Source organism: Vigna unguiculata, chromosome 11, assembly GCF_037176805.1.
Source record: "Vigna unguiculata cultivar grain cowpea cultivar isolate G323 ecotype 2 chromosome 11, ASM3717680v1, whole genome shotgun sequence".
In the NCBI taxonomy this organism is placed as follows: Eukaryota; Viridiplantae; Streptophyta; class Magnoliopsida; order Fabales; family Fabaceae; genus Vigna; species Vigna unguiculata.
The window spans coordinates 35,519,656-35,543,823 of NC_140802.1; the positions used below are offsets into that span (position 1 = coordinate 35,519,656).

At 35.1% G+C, this 24,168-nt stretch overlaps 3 protein-coding genes across 8 annotated transcripts; 1 reads left to right on the plus strand and 2 right to left on the minus strand.

Annotated features, from left to right (window-relative positions):
* Positions 1–644: 644 nt before the first annotated feature.
* On the plus strand, positions 645–3,594 carry LOC114168544 (protein NUCLEAR FUSION DEFECTIVE 6, mitochondrial-like). 6 transcript variants are annotated; one of them, XM_028053415.2, is made up of 4 exons: positions 645–858; positions 953–1,074; positions 1,930–1,981; positions 3,313–3,594. In XM_028053415.2, the coding sequence occupies exons 1-3, from the start codon at positions 719–721 to the stop codon at positions 1,935–1,937; spliced, it is 270 nt and encodes an 89-aa protein (XP_027909216.1). In that variant the 5' UTR covers positions 645–718; the 3' UTR covers positions 1,938–1,981; positions 3,313–3,594. The 6 variants fall into 6 exon arrangements, with proteins under 6 accessions (XP_027909216.1, XP_027909217.1, XP_027909218.1 ...); XM_028053416.2 differs by lacking the exon at positions 3,313–3,594 and adding an exon at positions 2,769–3,072; XM_028053417.2 differs by lacking the exon at positions 3,313–3,594 and adding an exon at positions 2,228–2,557.
* Positions 3,595–5,193: 1,599 nt separating this feature from the next.
* On the minus strand, positions 5,194–8,388 carry LOC114169759 (mitochondrial metalloendopeptidase OMA1-like). Its single transcript, XM_028055051.2, has 4 exons — positions 8,295–8,388; positions 6,559–7,501; positions 6,298–6,446; positions 5,194–5,549 (listed from the first exon to the last, which is right to left on the minus strand). The coding sequence occupies exons 2-4, from the start codon at positions 7,480–7,482 to the stop codon at positions 5,300–5,302; spliced, it is 1,323 nt and encodes a 440-aa protein (XP_027910852.2). The 5' UTR covers positions 7,483–7,501; positions 8,295–8,388; the 3' UTR covers positions 5,194–5,299.
* A 988-nt stretch (positions 8,389–9,376) lies between these two features.
* On the minus strand, positions 9,377–14,755 carry LOC114168197 (Peroxisomal membrane 22 kDa (Mpv17/PMP22) family protein). The gene is made up of 7 exons (XM_085668470.1): positions 14,630–14,755; positions 14,008–14,300; positions 12,980–13,135; positions 12,736–12,868; positions 12,605–12,644; positions 9,771–9,891; positions 9,377–9,688 (listed from the first exon to the last, which is right to left on the minus strand). Exons 2-6 carry the CDS (start codon positions 14,242–14,244, stop codon positions 9,804–9,806), a joined length of 654 nt encoding a protein of 217 aa, XP_085524596.1. The 5' UTR covers positions 14,245–14,300; positions 14,630–14,755; the 3' UTR covers positions 9,377–9,688; positions 9,771–9,803.
* Between the last annotated feature and the right edge of the window lie 9,413 nt (positions 14,756–24,168).

The following is a 24,168-nucleotide window of genomic DNA, read 5'->3' on the forward strand; positions in this document are numbered from 1 at the left end:
TTTCTTTTCATTTCATTTTTTTTATTTGTAGAGAATTTTTTTTTTAAGTTGAGGCTAATACTCAAGTAGTCTATAAACTAGTACAAGAAAAAACTTTGGACCTTTTTGGGGGTTTTTTGTTCCTGCATCACAATTATTACTAATGGCATCCCATAGGCCTAAAATATACTCTCTCACTGCATTACACAACCATTGTCGCCGCCACATAAAAAGAAAAGAAAAGAAAACGTGTTCCAGAAAAAGGTTCATTTTGGGAAGCTCGTATTTCATGTGTTTCAAAAGATTTGTTTTGAGAAACTCATTTTAGAAAACTCATATCACATATGTTCTGGAAAGCTTGTTCCAACAATTCTGTTATGAAAAACTATTCCACAATGTATTTTATGTGTTCTGAAAAATTTATTCTAAAAATTTTATTATAGAAGTTCTGTTATAAAGTTTCTGCTTTGAAAATATACTCTAAAAGATCCAGAATGTTTGTTTCAGAAGATTTCCGGAATAGGTGATTCGAAAGTCCAAAAAATAATGGAGATGCATATATATAGAAATTATGAGGGTGCAAGAAGAAAGTTATTTTTTCAAATTTTGGCCCGTGCATGTTTTGGGGCGAGCCCAAGCCTAATGACGGTGTGACAAGTACCGTGTGTCACTCACACGAGAGATAGGGTTTTAGACTTCCAAAACCCTTCGAGGATCTCAAACGATTCCGATCACGAAAATGTCATCCACCGCCGCCAGATTGATAGTCCGATCATGCTCCGCCGGCCGTTCGGCGTTTCGCGTCGCGTCGGAAGCCAAAACGGCTCGTTCTCCGTTTCGCATCGCGTCCAATAAACCACTCTCGCAATCCACTATCAGGTAATAACGAACACCTTCATGCATTTCACGGAGGCTTCTTTGTGGTGTTACTGTGTCAGTAGCTAATACCATTGTGTTGCGTTTGTGTGATAAGGTTGCCTGTAGAGTTGAGTTCGTGTGTAGTATCGATGATGCCGTACCACACGGCCACGGCTTCTGCGCTCATGAATTCTATGCTTTCAATTTCAAGCCGCACGTCCGCTTGGATTCCCGAAGGTATCGTCAGTTGCACTAACACTTTTAGAATGTTCAATGTATTCGAGTGAAATTTCGAACGCCTTTGACTTAGTAATATTATTGACTCTATGCATAGTAGAAATGATTCACCATGGATTATCTTTTTGAATTCGTGTCCTTTCCATGGGAGGTGCACTTTAGAAGAAATTGGAAAATTAGGTAGTTCTGGGTTATAAGAATTATGGTTTACTTCCGGGATGTAGCGGATGATACTTGAATTTTGTTGTTGGACATACGTATGTGTATTTTATTATTCTGAAATGGCAGTTTGAATAGATAATCCTGGTGGTTGGTGTTTCTGTATAGTGAACGGACATAACTCGGAACAATTTCGTCTAAAATTCACTTTAAAGTGCATCAAATATTAGGTCATTAATGAGAAAATCAACTGTTAATATTATGTTTACATGCTTAACAGATTTAAGTTTGTGTTTCGATAACTACCCGTATTGATTCTGACTCCATCAGTTCTAAAAGTTGAAAAAGTGGAGACAACTATTTGTTGCTTTAGCTTGAAACCTGGAATTGGAATTAGCTATGGAAGAATTGAATATAATTCAAACATGCACTAAACGTTTTGAATTATGAACCTTTTGTTTTTCTGTCTTAGAAGAGCCAAATCCCAAATAATCCTACTACTTTTCAAGCTGTTGGTATATTCAATATGGATCAGATAATTAATTTAAAGGGGATTCTTAAGATGAGTACATTTTTTCTTTGGTAAAAAGTATTAAATGAGCTAGGGAAAATTTGGGCTAAGTGGTCTGTCTGTTTAGGTTAACTAGTTTGCATTCATTGTGATTTCCTGACAATTGGATTTTTCTTCTGAATTAGGTAGCTAGCATCTCTAGGATTCCATGATGTTCTTTCTACAATTAATTTTCGGGTATGTTTTCTATCAATTCTTGTACGAGATTTAATATTTGACCAAACGTGCAAGATACATGCGTAATCTAATATCACCATATTCATTGACAACGGGCATTTTGTCTGTCTGATGCTTGACCATGTGTTTCTATAACTACTAATCTTGTATGTAAGATTGGTGGATTGGTTTCTTCCCTGCATTTGTTTGCGCGCACCCATTAACTAAACCATTTAGTGAAGCCATACCTACTCCTTTTGGTTGTAGGCCAAAAGCAGACTACTTGAAGATCAGGAGGCGTAGATGGGATTGCCGCAACTTTCTATGATTTGATGTTCAGCTTGAAACAAGATTTTGTTTTTACCAGTAATAATTTCTAGGCATCTATAACTAACTATTTAACATTATTTTTAGCACATTTTTGTGCGTTTGTGTGTCATGTTGCGGAACACTTTTGTTTACACTGGAGGTTTTGGTTCTCTTTATAGATGAACCATTTAGAGCATCTTGTGCGTCTTTATTCTTATGAAAATACTCAATGTGCGATAAATTGTTGATGAAAAGATTGAGATAAAGATTTTTTTAGAAATAATTTCATTATATGCCTTCTACAACAATTACTAATTAACTGCACACTTGGGAGTATTCTGTATATCTGTCTTACTTTATAGTTCTTCCGAGTTTTGTATAATAGCCATAATTGCGATATTTCATTTTTGTTCCCTAATTTTCTAGCCCGTTGTGGTCATGCATTGTAGGGACCATCGGGAATTATAGTGTAATATACTGATCTTTCTTGTTTAATCAGATTGCAATGATGATGTTTGATATCAATCGGGTTAAGAAGATTGAAGCAAGCTTTTTGCATAAATATCTGCAATGCATGAAATGTGTCGCCGAAAACATTGGGAAATTTGACTTGGCCATTGTAGAAGCAAGTTGATTCCCAAAAGGGAACTTTAAAACCTAGACCACCTGTACTTAATTTCCTTCCTATTTAAGATGATAAAAATCATTCTGCTTACTAATTTTTATCCATATGAACACTAGTGCCTAAGGCAAATTATCAAATGCACTGCAAAGTATCAATGAAGTTTCCTTTTGTCTGTCCATATTAATTATAATGTTCACGTTGACGTGGAAACTTGTTTATCTCTAGACTGTTATCTTTATGTATAAAAGGGTTCATGATACTCGAAACAGTGTAGTGGCTATCAAAGTTTTTTTTTTTTTTCTTTGGTTCAAAATTTAATGTAATTTGAGCTCTGAACCTGAACTCTCAAATTCTAGGTTTTTGTAAAATCCCCCTGCCCCTCTCTTTAAAGTTCTGATTCAATGTTTTGCTTGTATAGGTCTGTGAATTCCCCTAAAAGCAAACCTGCCTTGCCTTCGATATTTGAAGGGATTTGCCACCAGTTTCCTCAGAATAGTGTTCATTTATCTCCTAAAGGTTTTAGTATCTTCGCAAGATTAGTATGTTTCTTACGGAAGTCTAAACCCTGAAGTCTGTTAAGTTAACCGATTAGTATAATTTACATCGTATTTGGCTGGTACATGTCTGATGTATGTTAATCTTTCGTTTTTCTGTTGTGGTGGCGTACAATTTTTAATTACAGGTAGTATTTTTCAACAAATCAGATTAATTTGTATCCTCACAAAATTAAAATATTTAAAATTGAGCTGTTGTAGAAATCACTATTGATTGTTATGGTTAATGTTTCTTGAAAATGCTCTGATCTTATAATAAGATCAATAAATTGTTCAACTCTATTTTTCAAACTGCACTCGTGGCAGTACACATAAATTTCACGGGCACGGGCAGAGCTAAGTCGAATCGCTTGTTATTTCATAGCTTGTTTCCAAAAGCAGGAACACTGAAGGCATAGTTCAGAAAAATATTTGTAATGCCTAATTCCAAATTATTTATTGCAAGACCACTGAATTAATGATAATATTGAGTAAATAATATATATGCCGTTGTTTACTTTCCATGCATAGATATCAAAATGAGTTTTAATCAATTAGTTTTTTCAAAAGTGAATTGAATGGAATCTAGTTCACTTAATTTACGGGTTGAATACATTCGAACCAAGTTGAAAGTGGGTTAATTTACTTAACTTATCAATATTTTTTACAATTTTCTTAAATTCTTTTTGTTATAATTATTTATTACTTTTAATTATGTAGGTTCATAATTTTATATTATTAAATATTAGAATGTTGTTAAATAATATTTGAATAGCTTTTTAATGTTTAACTAATATTTTTGTTAAATTATATACGTTCTTACTTAATTTTTAACTACTATCTTTATAATAATATTTCGAGAATTAGATGAATATTTTGATTTTACTATTATAAAAAATAAATTAAATTAATTCATTCTTATTGTAATACAATAAATTGTAAAAAGGAAAAAAAGAATATTCGTAGGTGAGTTAATTTACTATCTTATCACCCTATAATATTCTTAGAGAGAGTCCATCTATTCCGAATCTCCAATAAAAAAAAAGGATCCATTTATTATTTCCTGTCAATTGAATTAGTGGATCATTTATTGATAAAACTACAATTGTTGTTAACCAAGAAAAATAATTTGTGATAAAAATAAGATATACTTAGACTACATAAATTTAGATTAAAAAAAAAATATTTTGAATCCGAGTTTTTGCCAATAAAAAAAGTACTTGTATGTAATTCATTTTGAAACGTATCAATAAGCTAGACCCTACACCCATATTATAAATTTTTTTGACTAACAAAAAGTGAATTGACTTAAATTGATATTTTCTTAGCTCAACCTGGAGTGAACTAATAATATGAATCGGATTGAAACATTATTATTTGCATGTTATGCATAAGCACGTCGCACCAAAGACTTTATTTTTGCAGCTTTAAATTTTTGTATGTTTTAGAATTTAGGGTTGAGCATAATTAAATATCACCCCGCATTCATTGGGTCCGTTACACCCAATACTACTACTACTATCAAGATCAAAATGAAAATTTAAATTATTTTCAAATTTAGTTCCTGTACTAATTAGCTTATTTTTATTCCTTTAAAAACTGTTCATATATTCCTTTCTATTTTATTGCTAAAATATTGTGGTTGCTTTGCAATTTTCTAAACAAACGGTGGAACAACAATAGATATTTAGTCACACACTATTTACAAATCTTAGGAAATTTGATGGACATAGGAGCAAAACGTTATATTTCCAGTGACACAAGAAAAAAAAAAAACAGTTGTGTCTATTTAGTTGATAATTCCCATATTTTTGTGTTGAAAAAAGAGTATTGTAACAAACAGATGCAGACACAAGTGTTGGTTGTGCAGTCCTAAAGAAAAGCTTGAACCCTACGTCCTTCTCTTACATCTCTATATATGCTAAGTGCTTCTTCCATTATGTTAGGTTGTGCCAGAAATTCTGCTCTTTGTATACCAGGCGGGTGAGTAGAGAGATAATCCATTCCGGTAGAATCACCACCAATGTTTCCCAACTTTTCATACACTCCAGGTGCCACCCGGGGATCATACCCTGCTGATGCAATTAGCAGCATCCCAATGTAATCAGCTTCTATTTCCATCCTAAACAAAAGTTAATACATTAGGTATATTACAAAATTTGTAGTCCAAGAACACCAGCATTAGAGATATATTTGCGCAATTCATCCCTAGATAACAAGCATGGAAATCCTGTAAGCATGAAATTAATGCATTGAAGAATCGTGTACAAAGTCATTCATTCACATGACTCTTATGCATTGATTATACCAATGGTGAATGGTATACTTTTTCTTTCAGGTAGTTTGAGTCATACCAATGAACTAGATTTAGAGATATTTTTTCCAATCGTATGTTCTTATACTCTATTGTGATTAGGAATCTGACTGGAAAGGAAAATTATTGATTGTAGTTGTGCAACAGCAACCAATATCAACAGTGCCATTCAACTTGTATCTATATCAGCTGATTCATCTTACCATGGTACAAAGACTACATTAGTATACTATATTTATTTAAGTTACACTAAAAGTAATAGTAAGCATGCAATTTGCATACAGATTCCTCGCAGTAATTAAGCTTAAATTGGTTCTGTTTTTCTTTACTCTGTTCTCCTGTAATGTACTAGAATCTTATTAGATTTATAGAAAATTAATTGCTATCAGAAAAAAATTAAGTATAAATTTCAACAGTCAAATTGTTATAAACTGTTAGTTCTGTTTAGTGTAGCAAAACAATTTATTGGAAGGAAAAGATTGCTCCACACTTAACATACATCAAAAAACCACACAGAAAATAAATTGGTTAGAAAGAGACAATGAACAAAGCATACCGCCTGGAGAAAGGTAGGTGGAAGAAAATGGATGACACTATGTTGACAATATCAGGCATGACAAGCTGATAAAGTATCAATTGTAGAATACCAAAGGACAACTTCTTTGTAATCCCCTCAGCACTGTGTCTTGCAACAGCATGTCCAACCTAATTAACAACAAAATCTGTATAAACTGACATGTCTGCATATCATATGTGCAAATAACAAATTAGTAAGTTTTACTATGTAAGCTTAAACCAAGCACAAGAAGTATAATACCTCGTGCCCTATAATAGTTGCTATCTCTGCATCACTTTGAAAATGCTCAAACAAACCAGAAAACACAACTATCTTCCCACCAGGTAAGCAGAAGGCATTAACAACTGGCTCATTTACAATCAAAATTTCCCAATTCAATCCATCCAAATGTGAGGTACTAGCTTTTGACCATCTTTCCTGATCATATTTCCAGCATTTTTTCTCATCAAGAATCTTATCCCCCTCGTGCCAACTCCTTTCAACTTTCTCTTCATTACCAACCAATCCACTCAATGTCTCCCTTCCATCTCCTTCAACCAGCATAGTATGCTCTGATGTATACCCCAAATCATTCAACATCTTATCCTTTCTCAACCCTCTGTGTAATGCATCAACTATTTCCCTAGCTATCATTGTCACCCTCACACTTTGAGGATGTATTGGAGGCAATATGTTCCCGTTAAAATTGACTTTAACTTTTTCAAACCCGTGCTCCCCTAGCCTCCTCTCAAATTCTTTTGACAACAGAATCAAATGGGTTCTGTTGGTACAAGGAACCGTTTCCAAGTTCCCAAAATAGACAGTGATTAAAACCCCTGAACCAACCATCACAACAAAAACATTTCTAGAATTCTTAAACCAATGCCTTAGTCCCCTTGGCTTGAAATGTTGCACATTATATGGATCAATACAGTAAAGTCTCTTAGCCCCCAAAGGAAAGAGATTGTGAAAGTTACCATTAACTCCAACAACACCTTGTGCCCCCAGTCTCTGAGAAATCGAACGCCATGAAGAGAACCCATTAAAAATAGCCCCTTTTGAACCTGAATTCAAATACCAAGATTTGCAACTCCTAAAACTATGCCGAAAAGTTGGATTCTGAGGCATAAATCTCGAAGCCAAGATGCGAAGGTGATCAAGAGCTCCCCTTCTGTAGCAACCCATGATTTAGAAAGAACCAAATCTAAACCAGAAAAAGGGGTGAGGGAGATTTGAAGTTTTAAAGAAATTCAAAATTCAAGGTCTGTGCTGAACATGAATGAGTGACAAAACAAAGAAGGTTCAAAAAGACCCGAGTACACGGCACTTTTAAGAAATCAAAGAATCTAGAAAAAGAGAATACTGAAACACACGTGGCCTGTTTGGTGTCTCGGAACTACAACCATGGAAGAAAAACTACACTACATATGAAGAGCTCCATAGAATCATGACTCACTACCATTCAACTAAATTTTTGAAACAATTACACTATTTTGGATAACAATAGTCTAATAATAAATCATCCTCCAATTACAATAAGTTGTAACACAGTTAGAAATCTTCTGTTTTGCCTCTAGTCTCACACAACAATTAAGTTACCACACGTAAAAGACCAAAGATTCGACAAATTAGCAACTTTTTTTTATCGGTATTCATGGTTTTAAACTGTGGTTCACAACCCCAGTTCCATCATCCACAATCTTCCCGCAGGATCAAGAATCTAGCGAGACTACAGCCGCAATTTAAAACCATGACAGTAGTATAACCAAATCAAACGGTAGAAACTTATTGATTAATATTTTCCTCCAAGTATTCAAAAGTTAATTCATTTTGTACAGGGCCTAACATAAAAAATAGCCCCAACTTCTTCACAAGCAAAATTTGTTCATTTTGACCTAACATATTCGAGAAGATGAGGTTAAAGAAGAAAAAATTAGGTAAAGTTTGAAGATGAATATCGATTAAGAATGAAGAAAATGCAATGAGTAGAGAAGTACGGTGTTGATCGCGAGCGGTGAGTGGAAGGGAGCAGCGATGGATTGAATTGGGAAATTGATGTTTCACTTTACCACCTAAGGACGTAGACACGTTACCATACATCAACTTTTACTTACTCAAATTATTGTGTTATTTTTAATTGATAAAATCATAATTTAAAATTTAATTTTAATAACTAAATTTACTATAACAACTTATTTTATACGGTACGAACTCAATTTAAATGTTATGAATATTTTATAATTGCAGGATTTTTTTTATCATAACAATTGTATTTTTTATGTTACTTCAAATGTTAAAGTAATGAATAATTGAACTAATAATAATTATTATTATAAAATTTAGTATCAAATTTTATTTATGAACACTATTTCGATGATAATTTTGATATTTATTATATATATTACATTATTTTAGTGATAATATATATATATATATATATATATATATATTATATTTACTAATGTTATTTGAATTTATTATCAAACTGCATTTATATGTTTAAATCATATTAAATTACGACATTACATAAATTATATTATTATAAAAAAAAGCTAAATTATTTTCATTGATTAATTTTGTTTAAATGTATTTCAAATGTTTTGTTTTTTTTAATTCGTCAACGTATATAGTTGTCTTAGCCTAGGAGACTAACAATTATATATTGATTTCGGTATTCAAATTGACTTATAAATAGTCATACCAATTCAATTCATTTGATGAATAAAAATATGTGTAATATCTCCTTATTTGCTAACAAGTGAATGATTGTTTCACAAATTAAAAATAGATAAGTTTCCTGGTTCAAAAACTAATTAAAAATATATAACTACTCTCTTTACTTGCTAATTAGTGAATGAGTGTTTCAATAATTTATAAAAAATATAATTTAATTTCCATATGAGAAATAATTAAAGATATGTTACTTCATCTATGTTAATTTCTGTGGAGACAATTTACAGAAACGCAGTCCGAAAAATCATCTGATAGTGTTAAAAAAAACTGTGATAATTTTTACATAGAGCAAAGTACCAAAAACTTTAATAATAATAATAATAATAATTAATTAGATTCAGTCATATAGTGAACATTGTTCCCATTTTCTGATAATCAGATTCAACAATAATCCATAACAACGTATACAAATTATTCAAAAAAATAATAACATTCCTTCTTGAAAGCTAACCTCCTACGGCATAACTTTTCATATGAAAGTTAAAGTTTACAATTGTCAGCAAAAAGGAAAAAATGTAACTATTTTTTTCATATCATAAGCTCTGTTCAGCAGGCAAAAACTTCATTCATATGGCACCACCAATGGTAACATCCAATTTCCAAGTCAGAACTCATCCTCCACAATTTTCTTTACCCAACATATCATATTCTGATTAAACTACAAAAGACAAGGGTTGATGTAATAGCTATAAGCATCCAACTTAGAAAAGGTGAACAAAAATACAGTATTCACAACATACCTCAATGAAAAAATTGCTGGTAAACAATGCATTTTACTTGGTCATTGTTGATGAGAGATAGAAATTCCAGAATATTGAGCCCATTGACATGAAAGCCACTCGAGTTTGAAGAGGTACCACCCTATACAGAAGACAACCAATGTAAGACCATAAATAACTAGATGATTACTGACATATTTGAAAACTAGAGAAAGAGTGCTCAAAATTAGTGAAGTTCATCACCGTTATACTGAAATCAAAAGGTGTGTAGCTTTGCTATTAAACTGTTAGTAATTAAAAACTGAAAGACCTTGATGTTGTCCGAGTAAGGTCCCTTCACTTCAACATGCAAAATAGTCTAGGAACCATGATTGTACCGGTGATAATTAATTGAATACATATTTCCAAAGAAAATGAAATTTTGGCATTGAACTTTTATTTTGTAAATGAAGTCTTTTTTGAGTTTGCAATAAAAAAGAAAAGAAAAAAGAGGCTCCACCACTGTTTTTCACTGATTATGTGATCATCCAATGTTACTTGTTTTTCGTTGAATGGCTTGACTGATAATTAATTCACTAATTTTCCATTCAAAACTGTGTAGTTCTTTTACAACGTTGGTATTCGCTAAAGCCAGGGAAAAGACTTCATATGCAAGATATAAAAGCAGCTTCCAAATCTTAATATGGTACTCTACTACCTGTTTGACACATTGTTCACTATGTTAGATAAATTCAACATGAACTAATTTAATTGTTATAAGTGTGACAATAACTTGTTTTATCAAATGAACTGAACCTCTTGATTTGTATTTATGCTATGAACTTAGTTCATTTCATGCTGAAATTTATGGTTTAAATAATGTTTTAAGAGTTAAATATGTTTTTAGTTCAGCAAAATTCATTCCAGTCCAAAACTTTAATACATTTTAGTCACCAAATTTTAAAAATGAATGGATAACCCATTTACGTGAAAAATTTTACGTGTCAATTGCATTTCATGCTAGCAATTGAGTTTTTATACCGTTTGACATGTATCCACTTCAATGTTAGTTGGAAAACACATTTGACACGTAAAAAATATTAACGTAATTGGAATAAAATGACTATATCCATTCACTTTTAAAGTTTGAGGATCAAAATGTATCAAAGTTTCGGACAATGACCAATTCCAATTTCGCGTAAAAGTTCAGGAACTAAAAACATATTTAACTCATTTCTTTTTTCTAGATATAGAAGTGATTACTATTTTTCTTCTCAATTTTTGTTGGGATACAAAAGCTTGAAGAGATATCTATTCATTTTTAAAGTTTGAGAATCAAAATGTATAAAAGTTTCGGACAGAGACTAATTCCAATTTCGTGGAAAAGTTCAAGGACTAAAAACCTCTTTAGCCTATCTTTTTTTTTCTGAATATAGAAGTGATTACTATTTTTCTTCTCAATTTTTGTAGGGATACAAAAGCTTGAAGCTAAGGAAAAGGAAGTGAGACCTTATCGCCGAACGATCAAGAGGCTCACCCGGTGAGAAGAACGATAAGCTTGTTGGGCCAGCAATACATTCACTCAGCAAGATAAAAAGTTTTGCACTTTTTAGAAAGCTGCTTCTCGTTTAGCAAGAGGCTATGCTTGCCCAACAAAAGTCTAATTTCTGAAAGTGTGTTAAAAAGTGAAAATTGAACGTGTTGAAGTGACTTTTGGAGGGAGAACGAACCATAGACCTTTGAAAGTTGCTAGGTGAGAAAAAACATCGGAAGGAATTCCCACTTCAAGCTTATCATTTTCTTGGCTAATTTTCGTACTCCACGGGAATAGGAGTATCTAACTCCCACTTTCACTAGAATTGGATGTAATGAATCTCTTACATGGCTTTTGTGTTCTTTCCAAATGCTTTGTGTTGCATGATTTGATTATCTATGCCTTGGGTTGGACTCTTTCTAAACATTGGAAAATGCTTAGAACTTAGTCATCAAGATTGAAAAACTTAGAAATAAGTTTCTAGACATAATTTTACATCTCTTGGTCACTCTAAACACTTACCTTTCATGCAAATCTTGTGTAAAAAGAACTTGGGGCATAGTATTTTTGCATGAAGGTTTAGAAATCATCTCTAAAAAATTAAGACCAGTGAGCTTGTTGTGTAAATGTTGGAGTTATGTTAGAGATATATTGATGAGAAAATGTGCATGAACTGAGTTCATGAAATACAACCTCAGTGAATCTTTATCCTAATCAAGTAGTATAAATTTAGGGTTGGTAGCTTTAAATACTTTGAATTTACAATTGTCTCCACTCCTTAAATTGTATTAACTTATGCCTTTAAGTCTTTAGTCCAAATTAAATCACATGGGTTAAAAATGTGTAAATCTCGTAGGAAAAGATATTTAGACTCTGTAATTTTACTACTTTTAGAATTTACAATTTGGTACATTTGAAAAGGAGTTAACAATTGTTACAACTTTCAAGTTCCCTAAGTAGCAGTTTTTATTTCTACTAGGGGATTTAGACTAACAGTACATACCTGTATAAATTGTGATTAGGTAGCAATAAAATGGTGTAAAAGAAGTACCAATCTCCTCCCAACAATGGTGCGAATGTTTGATAGGTAAAAGTCACACATTCTACAAAGATTTCTTAAGGATGAATTTGTTCAAATTGCTCTGCTTAAGATTTTATGGTTCTATTCAGATGAAAATGCTTTTCTCATTTATAATAGAGCACTTTTTATGGCAAGTTGGTAAGAGAACATTTTTGCTCTTTTCATTGTTGTTGGGATTTCCAAATGCGAACTAATTCAATATAAAAGGGAAAACGGTAAACATAAATAGAAGATTAAATTGAAGGATATGAAGATGCGCACCAGAAATTTAAGACACTGACAGGGATCCAGAATCTAAAACCTGCAAAGACAAGATACAAATGCTAGCATCAAGCTATGTGAAGTATGCATGATCAAGTTGTGATGCATAATAATTAGATAACAACATTTACCATAAAGTAAAGTTGGAAGAGCATCCCTTCTGTATTTTTCTGGAAGCTCAGAGAGCCTCCGTTGCCATAAATTGTTCCATGCAAACACAACAGCAATGACACATGGACCTAACACAATCTGGTTTAGTAAAACCTGCCAGAAGTGAAGAAGAAACAAAGAGAAACATAGAAGGTATCATCTATCCTTAATTTCAGCTAGTTCCTGTAAATTAGATCAAATATAATTATAAATGAAGCATAGTACCTTTAACATTAGGTTCTGTACCGTTGGTTTGGGGAGGAAGTGGTCAAGAGACTGGTACCAGGCATAAGAACCAGGACCATACAAAAGGAATCCATAGGAAGTCATTCGAAGGGCTCGTAGCCAATCATGGTCTGAAAGGTGGCTCCACAGTTCGTCCTATAACAGCCCTTTTCCGTTAATAATAACAAACCCTCTAAGTATCTTTACCAAGCATTATTATTGCAAAGAAAAAAATAATAGCAGCTCTCATTCACCATCTCAACATGATCAAAAGACGTATTTTTGGATCCCTGATCAATACATATCTATAAACTATCAAGCCTTTAAAAGGTCATGAAAATCTAATATAGTAATATGAAACATAGAAGCATATTTCTAAAAACGTGGAATCATTGTCCCTTAATGAAAATTGTCCTTGTTGTGGATGATCTCAAGAAAGAAATAAAATCGATACTATTTTTATTTGAAGGCAATAATAAGAAGAATGCATGATGATAATGATTAACAGATTTTATTGTTCATAGTGATGCTCAAGAAGCATGTTCTTAATTTGAATTTTCATATTTGTAATTATACAACTATCATATTTTATAAATTCATATGTTTTTGGATATGTATCTTACACATTATAAACATTAAAGAAACACACATATCTCTGTGTTTGATATGTATCTATTTAATTTAATACACGTATAGAATCTTTAGATATAGCAGATAAAACAGTAACCAATTGTGACTGGAAAAACATATCTGCAGTTCTCAACTGTTGATAAGTACATCCAAATGACATAGAAGTAACACTACAAAATATCAGTTAGAAGCCTTCAAGCATTCTAATTTTACATAAACAACACTCCCAAAAGGTAAGAATTCTTCTAAAATTCAATCAAGCAACGGATGAAACTAATTTCACTTAAAACTAACCGTCCTCTACTAGAAAATGTCATACATTTTCACACATTTTACTACCAACTTTTCCTCTCCTTAATTGAATTAACAATATCCTAAGTTACAGTCTTTGTGCTCACCTGAGATATATTGTCACCACCCTCCTTAGCTTTCTTCCAACGGTTGCTAAGCTGAGCGATTGTGTCGCCGGTGAGGGCGAGGGAGGCCGCAGTCACCGCTTGCTTAACCGGAAACCTGTAACCACCTCCGCCGGTTGCACCCACCGAACCCGAATTGCGGCGTACACGACGGCTTCGAGACTGTGGCAGCGGATTCCATTTCCACAGCCCCCAACACCCACTCCCAATAGCGTCCATTCTCCAATTCTACCCTCCAAACTCCCGATTTTTTCTTTTTTATACCAAAACACTAACTTGGGACCAAACAAACATCAAAACGCACCGTTTCAAGTTCATGATCAAGAATCCAGCAAGACCACAGCCGCAATTTAAAACCATGACAGTAGTATAACCAAATCAAAGGTAGAAACTTATTTATTAATGTTTTCTTCCAAGAAATCAAAAGTTAATTCATTTTGTGCAGGGCCTAACATAAAAAATAGCCCCAACTTCTTCACAAACAAATCTTTTTCATTTTGACCAAACATATTCAAGAAGATGAGGTTAAAGAAGAAAAATTTAGGTAAAGTTTGAAGATGAATATCGATTAAGAATGAAGAAAATGCAATGATTAGAGAAGTACGTGTTGATCGCGAGCGGTAAGTGGAAGGGAGCACCGATGGATTGAAATGGGAAATTGATCTTTCACTTCACCACCTAAGGAGTAGACACGTTACCATACATCAATTTTTTTCTTACTAGATTTATTGTGTTATTTTAATTGATAAAATCATAATTTAAAATTTAATTTTAATAACTAATTTTACTATAACAACTTCTGATTTTATACAGTACGAACTCAATTTAACTTTTATGAATATTTTAAAATTGTAGGATTTTTTTATCATCACAATAGTAATTTTTCTTTTATGTGACTTCAAATGTTAAAGTAATGAATAATTGAACTAATAGTAATATTTATAAAATTTAGTATCAAATTTTATTTATGAATACTATTTCAATGATAATTTTGATATCTATTATATATATTACATTATTTTAGTGATAATTTTTATATATATTAATTTACATATGTTTTTATTATATTAAATTACGATATTAACTCAATTACATTATTATAAAAAAAGGCTAAATTATTTTCATTGATTAATTGTCTAAATGTATTTCAAATGTTTTGTTTTGTTTTTTTAATTTGTCAACTTATATAATTGTCTTAGCCTAGGAGACTAACAATTATATATTGATTTCGGTATTCAAATTGATCTTATAAATAGTCATACCAATTCAATTCATTTGATGAATAAAAATATGTGTAATATCTCTTTATTTGCTAACAAGTGAATGATTGTTTCAAAATTAAAAATAAAGAAGTTTCCTGGTTCAAAAACTAATTAAAAATATATAACTACTCTCTTTATTTGCTAATTAGTGAATGAGTGTTTCAATAATTTATAAAAAATATAATTTAATTTCCATATGAGAAATAATTAAAGATATGTTACTTCATCTATGTTAATTTTTGTGGAGACAATTTACAGAAACGCAGTCTGAAAATCATCTGATAGTGTTAAACAAAAACTGTGATAATTTTTACATAGAGCAAAGTACCAAAATTTTAATAATAATTAATTAGATTCAGTCATAATTAATTCCATATAGTGAACATTGTTCCCATTTTCTGACAATCAGATTCAACAATAATCCATAACAACGTACACAAATTATTCAAAAAAATAATAACATTCCTTCTTGAAAGCTAACACCCTACAGCATAACTTTTCATATGAAAGTTAAAGTTTACAATTGTCCGCAAAAAAGGAAAAATGTAACTATTTTTTTCATATCATAAGCTCTGTTCAGCAGGCAAAAACTTCATGCATATGGCACCACCAATGGTAACATCCAATTTCCAAGTCAGAACTCATCCTCCACAAGGATTGATGTAATAGCTATAAGCATCCAACTTAGAAAAGGTGAACAAAAATAAAGTATTCACAACATAACTCACAATGAAAAAAATTACTGGTAAACAATGCATTTTACTTAGTCATTGTTGATGACAGATAGAAATTCCAGAATATTGAGCCCATCGACATAAATAGATACTATTTTTATTTGAAAGCAATAATAAGAAGAATGCATGATGATAATGATTAACAAATTTTGATGTTCATAGTGATGCTCAAGAAGCATGTTCTTAATTTGAATTTTCATATTTGCAATTATGCAACTATCATATTTTATAAATTCATATGTTTTTGGATATGTATGTTACCCATTATAAACATTTAAAGAAACATTTATCTATGTGTGATATAACACGGGCTTTACTGATAAAGAGGCCCACTAGAGTGTACAAGAAACTTAATTGGCTGAAGGATTTTGTTTAAAAATGTTTTTCAGTAGTTTAAATATGTTTGTTTTATGAACAAGGCTTTTAGGCTCAATAAGCATTTTTTATCCTCTATAAGCTATTGGACCACAAGTTCCCTATTTAGGGATTGGAATGTAATGGAATGAGGCAGAGAGATAAATTTTTAACCTAGTTTTCTTTTCCTCCCCTTACCTATCTTAGCAAAACTGTAGCTGTAAGATCCAAAAAATTTAAATAATTATTTAATAAATGCGGATAGTAGGAGCCTTTAAGGCAATTAATGCGGATTGCTATGTTTGCATTTTTTTTGTTTGTGGTTTGTGTGCGTTATTTTTAGTGGTTGACCACAGAATCAAGGTCAAACTTGATCTGTTTGTTTTGCAAGAGTTGGGTAGGAATTTTGAGAAAATCTCTTGATCTAAGATGCGTGTACGCATAAGGATATCTTGGTGGGCAAGAAAAGATAAGTTGGTTTGATGAGCCTAAGAGCGATGTTAGAACCCAGAAGCAATGTGTTAGGCAAGGGGATCTTCAAGAATGAGTTCTTGGGACTAATACCACAAGTTTTGCGAGAGGAATCGAATTCAAAGGTTATAACAAGGGAGAAGTATTCTCGCATGATGGTCTATTGGGGATCAAAGGATTCAACCTCAAGATTAACTGGAAATCGACTCCTTTGTAAGATTGGGGCAGAAACGTAAGGAAAATTTGTTATTCCCTGTTTTCCTTCCCTGAGCGAGGGGATACCAACAAAGTGGTGTAGATGACACAAAGGAGATCAATCGACCATGGAGTACTATTTGTTGATCAAGAGGAAAGAAGGGGGCAGAACGTCATGGAAATTCAAGTCGGCTAACAAAGATGGATGAAATATAAAGGCAATGGATTGTAGTTGTGAAAGATTTCTTAGACGCGTTTTTGAAGCAGGGACTAGAATTTCCATCTATGAGTAATGGGATTCACTGCAACGTTGATGTGTGAAGCAAAATCAAGAGAAATTGTCTCTAATGGGATAGTTTCTACTGAGGATGAAAAAAAAATTAAAGAAGTAGGCGGAGGTGTTATAAGAGAGGTAGTGGTGTAGACTCAGTGAAATCGTCAAAATAACCAATTTGATAGATCTTGCAAGGGAGGTAGTGATATGTTAAAACCATCCCAAGGTATGTCCGGGTAAGGAGGAGTGTAGAGTTGAACAAGACGAAATGAACAGGAGAAGAAAGAGAAGTGGGTGAAACAAGATCTCGAAGATCTAATAATAAGGAATCAATGTAAACCCCAGAAGGATTGCAAGACTTAATGGGTCGCTAAGGAGAATTCAGAGAGTTAAACTATGCAAGTGGAGTATTAACCAAGGCATGACTGGTACCGTAAGGGGCATTGGGTGGTAAGAGAGGAAGAATGCAGTGGTATGGGTAACAAGATTGGGAGTCAGTGACACTTGAACTGAGTTGCTGCAGTAGACCACAGAGAAATTTTGTTTAATCCAAGACTAGACGAATGCGCCACAGAACAAAAAAAAAAGTTGTATGCAAATACGAGGAGAAGGCCGTGAAATTTTTAGGCTGGAGAGAATGCGATTCTTAGTATTACTTCAATTACTGGCAACGAAAGAACGATCAAACTAAGGAGGCGGACTCAGAAATTCATTGGACCGTAGCAGATAACATCGAAGATAGGTCCATCAGCCTATGAGATCGCTTTACCACCGCATTTGGCAAAGTTGTATATGGAATTTACAGTTAAGGAAGTACATTGCAAGTCTTACACTTGTGTTTAAGAGGACGACATTCAGGTACGTGAGGATCAAATAGTAGGAGTTGGATTAATGAATCTTGGATTCTCAAGTCAAGCAACTCAGAGAGAAGGAGATCCGGACTGTGAAAGTCCTTTGGGACGAGGCAAACCAAGGGATGACTTGATTGATGGAAGACCTCACGAGGCAATCCTATCCACAATTGTTCCCTGGTAAGTCCAATTTTCGAGGACGAAAATCCTTTAAGGTGGGGGGAATGTAAGACCCGAGAAATTTAAATAATTATTGGTGATCCATCATTAAGGCACTTTTAAATGCCATTTTCGTTTTAGCACATTAATCCATCATTAAGGCACTATTATAAGGGAAATTTTAGGTGAGAGAAGAGGTTTTTGCATTTGTTATTGTTGTATAGGGAGAGGAGAACGAAAGTTAAGAGTTTGTTGAGGATTGAGTGAGGAAAGGAGCTACAAAGAGATAGAATCAAAGGAGGATTCTTGGTGATCAAGGGGGAACTCACAACAATTCCAAAATAAGCTAAGGAAACCAGGTTAGGGGAGCTGAATCACGTCTTACCTAGTTTTATGCATAATTGTATTATTGATAGCATGTATGTGTATGGTTTTTTTCGTTGTTCATTGACATCTGGGTTTCTGGAAATTTCCAGAAATCGCCTAGCGGGTCACTCATGGCCGCCAGGCGATACATGCGGTTTTGGCTTTTTTCTGGGTTCCTGATGAGGAACCGCCTGGCAGTAAGCTCCTGACCGCCAGGCGACACTTACCATTTTCACCAATTTCTGGGTTTCTTGATGAACTGCCTGGCGGTGATGAACACCCACCAGGCGACGCGAGCCACTTTTGGCTCGATTTTGATGTTTCCCAGGTTCTGGGAGGTTTCTGATCGGGGAGAAATCGCGTTCTAATCTTTATGAATGATTAAACATCATACTTTCTTGGAAATTCGTGAATTGGGAGTTAAATTGAGATGAAAATCGCATAAAGGTCATCTTAGGGTTGATGAATTGGGGGATTTTATAGTGGCACTAAATTAAAGGTAAAAGGTTAATGGAATTTTACTTATTGGAAGTTTTAGGAATGGATCATGAACCTAAACATGTGAGTACAACCTTTTGAGTCGTAAATTGAATGAAATCAGAGTTGTTGTGAAGGAGGCAAGGTTCGCAGGTGCAGGAACCGCCTGGTGGCACCCAATTGGCCGCCAGGCGCCACACCAGAGGTGCGTGGTGTGTTGATTCACGAAAACGCTGTTTTTCATACTTTTCGCGCAACAGTAACCGCCGGGCGGTAGTTTAGTCCCGCCGGGCGCAAGTCGTATGATTCTGGGCGCTAGGCGCCACTAATTTTTCTGGTTCGCGCAGTTTTCGTAAAACTGATTTTCCAGTTCGTTAACCGTCCGATTTAGGTGAAATTTTGACAGGTGGTCCATAACATGTGGTTCTTCACTTTGAACGGTGGAGATTGGATTTTGAGGTCAGTAGCTAGAGATATATGTCACTCAATATTGCTGATTTTGGAGTTGTTAAAATGTATGAATAAGCCCTTGATTAGTTCAAGTAACTTCTAATGAAGCATAATTAGGTTATGTGGTAAGTCTCTATCAATTTGAATGTTCTTTTGGGTTAGTCACATGTGGAGAATTGGTTTGGTGAAGGCATGGGTTTCAATATTAAATTGCATCGGTGCATAAGATCATGTGCTTAAAATTGTTAGTGTTGCTGCTTATATTTTGTTTGAGCATGCTTGGGATGGTCTATATGACTAGGGGATGAATGCACATGTGAGATGCTATAAGGCCTAGAACATTATAGATGACAGTGCTTTTCATTAGGGGTGCTCTAGAATGAGAGCAAATGAGAGCAATCTGTGTGAAGTATGCTTGAACCTGAACTAAAGCTAGTAATGTGCAAGTACTGGTGTAGCGACTGGCGGTACGTGTCCCCCGTCAGGCAATCTGGAAGCGGCAGCGCCTAGCGGTACGTATCCCCCGCCAGGCGATTTTGCTGTAGCATATTGGTGTTATGCTTGCTATGATGTGTGTGATCTACAAGGCTTCTAGGATATCTTAAAGGTCGGCTTGCTGGTGTTCCTTGAGTTAAGCTCAGAACGTATCCCTTGAGTTGAGCTCGGGATAGGGGTTAAGCACGTGACATTCCTCGAGTTGAGCTCGGAATGGCATCCCTCGAGTTGAGCTCGGGATGGCGGATGAACACGAGAAATCCTTGAGTTGAGCTCGGGTTGGCGAGTGTTGCCGGTGTGAGTGTGCTGGTTGTGGCCAGTTCGGATGGGTCCAGATAGATTGCCCAGTAGTTGACTAACGAGTTTGATAGTCTTGGGACGTTACGAATTATGTTCGTATATGGGAACTTCACCTGGCGTTACGGTGTATGATCCGTAGCATGGTTACCCGCACGTGCTCTATCGGTTGTGGTCGATAGGTGTGGCAGCAAGACACCTTGAGGTATTCACTAGAAGATGTAGAACACGAATAACATGGTGGTGGCCATGTGATGTGATATCAAGGGATGGAATTCCTTTGGTGTGATTGTGTGATTGGTACATTTGTGCCATATATATATGTTTATTTTGTTAGCTCACCCTATCTGCTTGTGTTTGGCGATGATCGTGTACGCGGTACACGGGAGCAAATGATGTTGCAGGTGGATCTGGTGAGGCTTAGCAGCGGAGCGGGGAAACTCATGGGAACAGTTTTATAGAATTTTATCATTTATGGTGTTGGAATAAAGATGTAATCTATTATGAGACTGTTTTGGTATTTTATTAAATTTTGAGAAGATTTAAACTTAGAGTTATATTTATTATGAAATAAATTTTTTGAAATTCCCGCATTTTTGGGAAATGGTTTTATAATAAATGTGATTTTATTTTCTTATTTTATATTATATGTTTTAAACCCAAAATATCCGGTCGGGATATTACAGTAGCGGGTGCTTAACATTGGTGCCATCCATACCATTGCCCTTTCATAGTTCATCCCTGCATTCTATCAAGAACTACCAGCAACCCCATGTAGGCACAGCCTTTACGTCCATCCCTTTTTATTCCTGACTCCTTCAATAGTCATCTCCACACTACTACCACTATGACTACACAACCTATTACCAACCCACCCCCACCACCACTCATACGTCCCCCCAAACTCCAACTAGCCTTCTTCGAAGGTCTTAATCCACTAGATTGGTTATGTCAAGCAGACCAATATTTCACTTTTTACCAAATACCCCCAGAGAAACATTTATCTAGGGCGACATTTCACATGAAGGGAGAAGCCCTTAGCTGGTTCAAATAGATGCACTACAACAATCTGCTCACCGATTGACACTCATTCACCTGCGCACTTGAACTTCGTTTTGGACCCTCCTCATACATGAACCACCAAGCGAAACTCTTCAAATTGCAACAACACGGGTCAGTTTCTGAATACCAAACATGCTTTGAGAAACTATTTAATTGTGTTATTGGTTATCCTCAGACACCATCCTAAACTGTTTCATTTCTGGCCTTCAACCTGAAATTCGAAGGGAACTTACCATCCTTCACCCATACTCCATATCTCAAGCCATAGGGTTGGCAAAATTAATAGAGGATAAGATTAAAGACTCTAAGCCCAAATATCCTCGGCCCCAATCCCATAACCCTACCCATACCCACCCGCCATCAAATCCTAATAACCACATTCCTCAACATCAACCAACCACTACTCACCTACCAATCAAACGCCTTATACCCACGCAACTTCAAGAACAGGGAACCTAAGGACTATGCTATAATTGTGATGAAAAGTTCACCCCAGGCCATAAATGCTCCACTGCGCGATTCTTGCTGCTAATGGACTACCCTGAATCCCTAACTGACCCACCTATAGACCCGCCACCAACTGACCCCAACATTCTTGAACTGGTAGACACCATTCATTTTCATCTATCACCTCAAGCTCTCTCTGGTAACCCATCTCCAAAAACCCTTAAATTCACTAGGCTCATACACAACCTTCCTATTACAGTATTGGTTGACTCAGACAGCTCCCACAATATTTTACAACCCAGAATCGCTCACCATCTCCATTTACCCATCAAACCTACCCCACCTTTTTTCGTCATTGTCGACAATGGTGCCTTCATTAATTGTCAAGGCTCATGTCCGTCAGTCAATATCTCTATCCAAGATTCCCTATTCACTATACCTTTATATCCCTTGCCCATCGAAGGAGTTGATGTGGTACTCGGAGTGGAATGGCTCCGCACATTGGGGCCAATAAAAGCTGATTTCTCCATCCCTAGCATTGCCTTCACCTACCAAAATCACCCCATTACTCTCCAAGCCACCACCCCTGCTTCCCCTTCCCAAACTTTTTATTACCAATTTTGCCACCTAATGTCCACTCAAGCAGTAGCATTTGTTCACCTACTCACTCTCGAACCCAAACTCCCTAACCTTTCTTTAGAACTCAGCCTCCAAAACCCTTCATCACACCTTTACATCCTACCCTGCAAAATCCAATCCCTCCTCCGTCAACACCACACCATCTTTCAAATATCACATGGGCTACCACCCTCAAGACCCCACGACTACAACATCCCACCTTTGCCCAACACCCCTCCCAAAATGTTAAACCCTACTGCTACCCTCACTCCCACAAACACATCATATCCCAACTTATTTCTGACATGCTTCAACAATGTCTCATTAAACCTAGCACTAGCCTACTCTTCTCCCCAATTCTCCTAGTCAAAAAGGAAGACAACACCTAGCGTTTCTATGTTGACTATAGAGCCTTAAATGCAGTCACCATCTGAGACCATTTTCCCATTCCCACAATAGATGAACTGCTCGATGAACTAGGCTCTGCTACAGTCTTTTCTAAGATAGACCTATACTCAGGATATCACCAAATACAACTCAACCCCACACACACCTCCAAAATAGTTTTTCGCACTACAGATGGCCACTACGAGTTCATAGTCATGCCTTTTGGTTTGTCTAATGCCCCATCTACTTTTCAAGCAACCATGAACGACTTTCTTCGACCATATCTATGTCAGTTTGTTCTAGTTTTTTTTATGACATCTTAGTCTACAATCCTACTTTGGAGGACCATCTCACTCATTTACATGTTGTTTTGGAATTATTAGAAACTAAGAATTTTGTGTTAAGTTGTCTAAATGCAGTTTCGCTACTTCAGAAATCACTTATTTAGGCCACCTCATTTCATCTCAAGGAGTTGCCCTTGACCCTGACAAATAGCCATCAACAACTGGCCGGAGCCACGATCACTCACGCAATTACGGAGATTCCTCGGCCTCATCGGGTTCTACAGACGATTTGTTCACCACTACCCTACACTCGTCGCTCCACTCACCAATTTATTATAGCATTGCAGTTTTACATGGACACTAGAAGCCCATTAGGCCTTTACAATACTTAAACAACACATGTCAAATCTACCTATAATACGGCTTCCAAACTTCAATCAACACTTCACAGTGGAGACAGACGCATCTGTAGTTGCCATCGACGTTGTGCTCAGCCAAGAAGGTCACCCTCTCGCCTTTTTCAAAAAGAAAATGTGCCCTCGTCTCCAAGCTTCATTAGTTTATATCCGAGAAATATAGACAATAACATAGGCAGTAAAGAAATGGCACGAGTACTTGATGGGAAATCACTTCAAGATTTACACAGATCAGAAAAGTTTAAACACTCTTCTTACCCAAACAATTCAAACTCCGAAACAACAAAAATGGACAACAAAAATGCAAGGATATGACTTTCAAATTTTGCACAAACCTGGAAAGAACAACATCGTTGCAGATGCACTATCTTGCCAAGACATGGTTGACACTCCAGTGATAATGGTCCTCTCGGCTCCTATCCCCCTCATATTCAAGGAACTAAAACAGTTTTATTCCACTACAGCCGACCAAGATCTCATCCAGTTCTGCACTCAAAACCACCCTCTACCAAGTTTGTTTTACACCCGTCAAGGCATCCTGTTT